At 38.5% G+C, this 5382-nt stretch overlaps 1 protein-coding gene across 1 annotated transcript; it reads left to right on the forward strand.

Annotated features, from left to right (window-relative positions):
* Positions 1–2802: 2802 nt before the first annotated feature.
* V1514DRAFT_339798 (Alpha/Beta hydrolase protein) lies at positions 2803–4875 on the forward strand. Its single transcript, XM_066928999.1, has 3 exons — positions 2803–3297; positions 3366–4313; positions 4389–4875. Exons 1-3 carry the CDS (start codon positions 2901–2903, stop codon positions 4748–4750), a joined length of 1707 nt encoding a protein of 568 aa, XP_066780487.1. The 5' UTR covers positions 2803–2900; the 3' UTR covers positions 4751–4875.
* Positions 4876–5382: the final 507 nt, after the last annotated feature.

Genomic DNA, 5382 nt, shown 5'->3' on the forward strand with positions numbered 1-5382 from the left:
AACTTGTGTCTTCCCCTGCTACGCGCTTGACGACCAAATTCAAGTCAACGTAGCAGCATAAAATTGATTACTTTGACACGGCGCCGTCATCACCTCGGCAAACCGTGATTAAAACTTGTCGTCTCGCTTGCTACGCGCTTGAGGATTAAATTCAAGTCCGTAGCAAGTGCAAGCATAAAACCGATCAGTTTTCACTTTGTGCGGAAACCATTACATGCTATTATTTCGGTCAACCCTTTGTTTAATTAAAGCAATACAAACCTACCTTCACTTGGAATTCTTCGTTAATGCTATATTGTTTCATGCTCTCCCCGAATTCAATGCACACTTCGAGTATTATGTGCAAAGCTTGCCGGAAAGCACATGAAGTTTGCCGATTCCTTCAAAAAAAAAGCTGTTAAAAACAGTTATCGTGAGCATAATACTTGAGGTTGATTTTAAAAGAGCGTGCTATTATTCTGTGGATGAAAGCGATGGATGAGGAAGGGAAAACTGTTTATTGTTTTTGTGTTTTACGCAGTTGGCCATTATTATAAGGAACAGGAAAAAAACCTCCGAGCGTTTTTACACTTTCGCAAATGTTCCCCTGATTATTTCACTTCTTAACTACGTAACTGTAAAAGCTATTTTTCTAGAAAAAAAAAAATTGACTGACAAATCGATAGGTTAAATAATTTTGTGAGTCAATAAATGTTAACTAGCGGATGAGATGTTTGATGGTAGTTATTTCCCGTCCAAGTTCGTAAAGAAATACCTGTAAAAGGAACGTTTCCTTAGTATGCCCAATTCGTCATCCCAATTAAGACTAACTGGTTTGGCATACAGTTATTGTATTAATCTATATTAATAAATTACAATTAAAAGGCTGCGAATTCCTCTACGCTATTACACAATTTCTTTATTCATATAGCATCATGTCCACCACCACACGGTGACTCAATTAACGTCCATCTTCTTCTATTTGATATTAATGGAATGAGAATTGACAAGAGCCAGATTGGCAAAATTGCCATGAGCGGCATTGTTGAATGTTTGTTTATTGCGTTGTTGCGTGGTTTGTTTACACGTTTTGCTCCCAGCCAGTTTGCCAACTCGCACAAAATGCCATTTTATATTACCCGAGCGTGCCCGCCGGTCTCACTTTCGGGGTCGGGGTTGGGATTAAGCACACCTTGGACTCGTTTTGGACATGTACGTGACCCGTCTGTTGTGACAATTTAAAATAGAGACTAGAAAATGGATGCAACAGTGGGGTGATTTAGAAAGTTCATAGATGGATTATAATAATGCGGCCGGCCAAGATGCGCGCAGAATTAATTACCCGTGCGGTGATGTGCAAAGTAATGAAATTGACCTTGTTTGAAGATGTCAGGCTTAAAAAAGTCAAGCCAGACGTCAAGGGGCGAACGAAATCTTCAAGGATACCGGTACCAAGTCGGGCTAATTCTGCAATCAATGGGCTTCGTCGGCCGCATTGAGAATACCTCAAACTTTAGTTTATTGTTTTTTTATTTTTTATATACCTTATGTTTCTGTTTCTGTTTCTGTTTCTATTCTGTTTCTATTCTGTTTCTGTTTTTGTGTTTTTTTTTTTTAAATATCATTTTTGTTCCTCCGTGGAATCCCCCCCAGAGAGAAACCCTGCATTTTTATTTTGATTTTTTTAATGTTGTGGCGTTGTTGATGTGTGTTTTAGTGAAATATTCTGAAGGTTTGTTTGTTTGTTGAATAAATTGTATTATTAAAAAAAAAATTGTAGTTGTAGTGACTCGATAAACCAGACACGTTTTATTTTGGAATATTTAGATTGCCCATAAATAGTTTGGATAACTAATCAGTTATTGATTCATCGCCATTTTAATTCCTACTAAATTAGCCGTTTTAAAAAAAAATTCTCTTCTTCCTTTTGACTAAACGAAACGTGCGTTCAATATCAAAGAACATCAATATAGTTGTTGCAGTCGGGTATAGTGTCCAATCTGTGGAAGTGTAATCGTTTTGTTTGGGCTTTTACCTTAATTAAACCAAAATGGAATATAAAACTGTTTGGATTTCTTCTTTAGTTCTTATATTGTGCTTTATTTAGTTGTTTTATCTTGAGATAATAATTTACTTGATGATTTCACACGTTATAGATATATTGTACTTTAAGAAAATCGTAGAAAGTAAATTACAACTTTAGAAACATGTCTTGTCAAATATACACATTATGAGACCAGAACATCATTAAAAATTGCTAATAAATCTACTTTCTTCAGGATATCATATAATTTCTCCAACATTTAGTAACAACATTCGCATTCAATGTGCTCTGTCGACCGCACTGATAACGTATACCATACCAGCCAATTTGCTATGTCTATTATTTTTGAATACACACGATAAAAATAAATAAATTAATTAATTAATTGATTGATTTCCTCCTTATTTTGAACAGTTAGACTGCGCGATCTTTGTAAAATATAGAACTCTTATTGAATATCCTGCTGTTAATAGAGCTGATATTACACTGTAGTGCAAATGTGCAAACATAAAGGGCTCATGACCTGTAGATATGAGTTTAAATCTCATTGTGCAAATAAAAACGGGGTCTTTCTGACTATCAGTGCGTTGTTGTAGAGTGTCTATTATTATTTCTTTTTTGAGCAGCATTTTGCAGAAAAGCTTAAAAACAACACCAGATTTAGTAACGAAACAGCACGTTTTGTTTGTTTTTGTTTTGTTTTTTTATTTTTTTCCATGTGGACCAAATTTTTTTTTTTGATGAAAAAGGTGTCGGTCAGCCAAAGTTGGTTTTCGGCGCAAGGAATTGAGTTTGGTTTAATTGCGGCGCAATGAGGGAACAATTAGAACAACGTTAACAGCGAAATCATGTTGGACCGACAGTCGTTCGCAAGGCCATGACGAGCACGGAGGTGGAAACCCCGTATTATACGGAGCAGCGGATTGAGATTCCATCGACTGGGTCGCCTGGCGGCGTCCTTGTTGGTACACTGGTCTCACCGACGGTCACGACCTCATTGTTTCCTCCGTCGGTGGTCATAATCAGTCATGGCTTTGCCGGTCACCGGAATTACTGCTATCATAAACTATTAGCTCACAAGTTGGCCGAACCAAGCATGGGTGGATTGTACTCGGTACGGTTTGATTTTAGATCATGTGGTGAATCTGCCGATTTGATTGACCCAGCGTTAGGTCGGTGGTTGGAACATGATTGCCAAGATTTTACCGATGTGTTGGCATACGTGCGTACGAAGTTGAATTTATACGTACTGGCTCTTGTAGGACATTCTCGAGGTGAGCATTATTTTTTCTAGCTATATGTGTTTTATTGGTTAATTGTAATTTAATTTGGGGGTCACCAGGTGCTCTCGCATCCTTATTATACGTGCTGAAGCACGACCAGACCATCCCGCACGTGGTTAATTGCAGCGGCCGGTTCCGGACCGAATTTATCATTGATAAATGCCGACGTGCAAGTGCTACATGGGACCAAGATGGTGGGTATTTCGCGGAAAACGTGCCGCGACACCTCAAGCGTGAACGAGTATGGGTGCCGGCAACGGAAACGTTTAACCTGGCCCGTCCGGACTTGAACGAACTTGCAAATTTGCCACCTAATATTAGGGTTATGACTATTTATGGCATGGAAGATCAAGTTGTGTCACTACAAGATGCCACCATGTTTGCGAACGTGCTAACAGATAGGCATTGCTTACATTTTATCCCTCTGGCTGATCATAATTTTTATTCCCGGCAGGAACATACGGGCGCGAGAATAAATCATAACCCGCAAGTAGTGGAATTGATTGCAGAATGGCTAAGCCCGGCTGCCATAGCAGCATGGTTTTTGTATAGTAGAGGAATTGCCGTTCGCGTGCCAAGGTTGGTTAGTATTGACGGCGCTGCGCATGACGTGAGGGATTTCGGTGGCTGGACCACCCAAGGACGTACCGTACGACATGCGTATTTGTATCACAGTGTGGCAGAGTGGCATGCCATTACGGAACGAGGCAAACAACAGTTTCGGTTGTTAAACGTGCGAGTCGTGTTTGATTTGCGGGTCGCTAATCGCTCAAATCGAACACCGTCAACAAAAACCGAATACGATATTCCAGGCGTGAAATGGATTGAAGCTGCCTTGCCTTTGGCATCTTCATCGTCTTCGTTGGTTATACGAGATGGCATTTCTAAATCTACATTGTCAAATGAACTTTACCACGTCTTAAACGACAGCGTGAATGCTGTTAGGAAAATATTTGAATTGATTAGGGATGAACCTGATAAGCCGTTCATTATTCAAGGTTCTGTTGGTATGTTTTTAATAATATGCAACTTGAATTAATTGTTCATTTGATGATTTATTGACATTTTTTTTTTAATTTTAGCTGGCAACAACCATCATGCCGGCATCGTGTGCGCGTTGATTTTATTGATTGCTGGCGTGGATGCGGACACGATAGCTCGCGACTACGAACTTAGTAACTCCATAAACAAAAGTTCTATGACGCAAAACCGCTTGGCGTCTAATAAGTCGTCACTTTCATCGCCTGGTACAAACAATAAAGAAGACTCGACTGAATACGACGATGTGCCATGGATGGCAAGACTCTGGTCTGATTATGAAACCATGCGTCGCCTGTTGAACATGATTGATGCCGACTACGGCAATGCGGAAGAATATTTAAGACGATATTGCAAGTTTGACACGCATGACATTGATACGATTCGGCAGAATTTATTGCAATAAAGAAAATTGATAGATTGTTTAGCATATGCATTTATATTTGAACCTTTCTTTTTTATTTACTTTTGTTTCTACGCATAATAAGGTATTGAGAATCAACGCAATAAATAAGTATTAATACAGTGTATAAGATGATTTTGTCAATAAAATAAGTCTGTTTACTGATATTTTTGTATGCCGTCGTTTAATTTTGTTGGAGTACATCCTCGGTGATGCTGGACAACTTCGTCTTAATATTATCAATAAACCGAGATTTTGTCATTTTGATAAAATCCCTTTATTGAATTTCTATTTCCTTCGTCAGGTTTTCAAGTTATTCGTGGGTTCTTGTTTTATTTCAGTTTGAATTTATCTTGTCACTATTGAGTGACAAGTTTGGGACACTCAATTATTTGGGGGATGTAAGAGAGTGTTGGGATATTTGAAAGGGACAATGGATTTTGGATTGAAGTTTAAGCCAGAAAAGAATTTTGATTTAGTCGCAAATTCTAGAATATTGCCGAATGGAGTGGTTTTAATACAGGATACTCGTATAGTACACTGGTTTAGGGTATGTCGTAACTATTTTCTTCATGTAATTTAGACTCTTTCCCGTAAAATTTTTCTTTGTTAGCTATCTTTGTTGTCTATTCAGC

Source organism: Lipomyces japonicus (assembly GCF_038497905.1).
Source record: "Lipomyces japonicus strain CBS 7319 unplaced genomic scaffold V1514scaffold_134, whole genome shotgun sequence".
NCBI classification, from domain to species: domain Eukaryota; kingdom Fungi; phylum Ascomycota; class Lipomycetes; order Lipomycetales; family Lipomycetaceae; genus Lipomyces; species Lipomyces japonicus.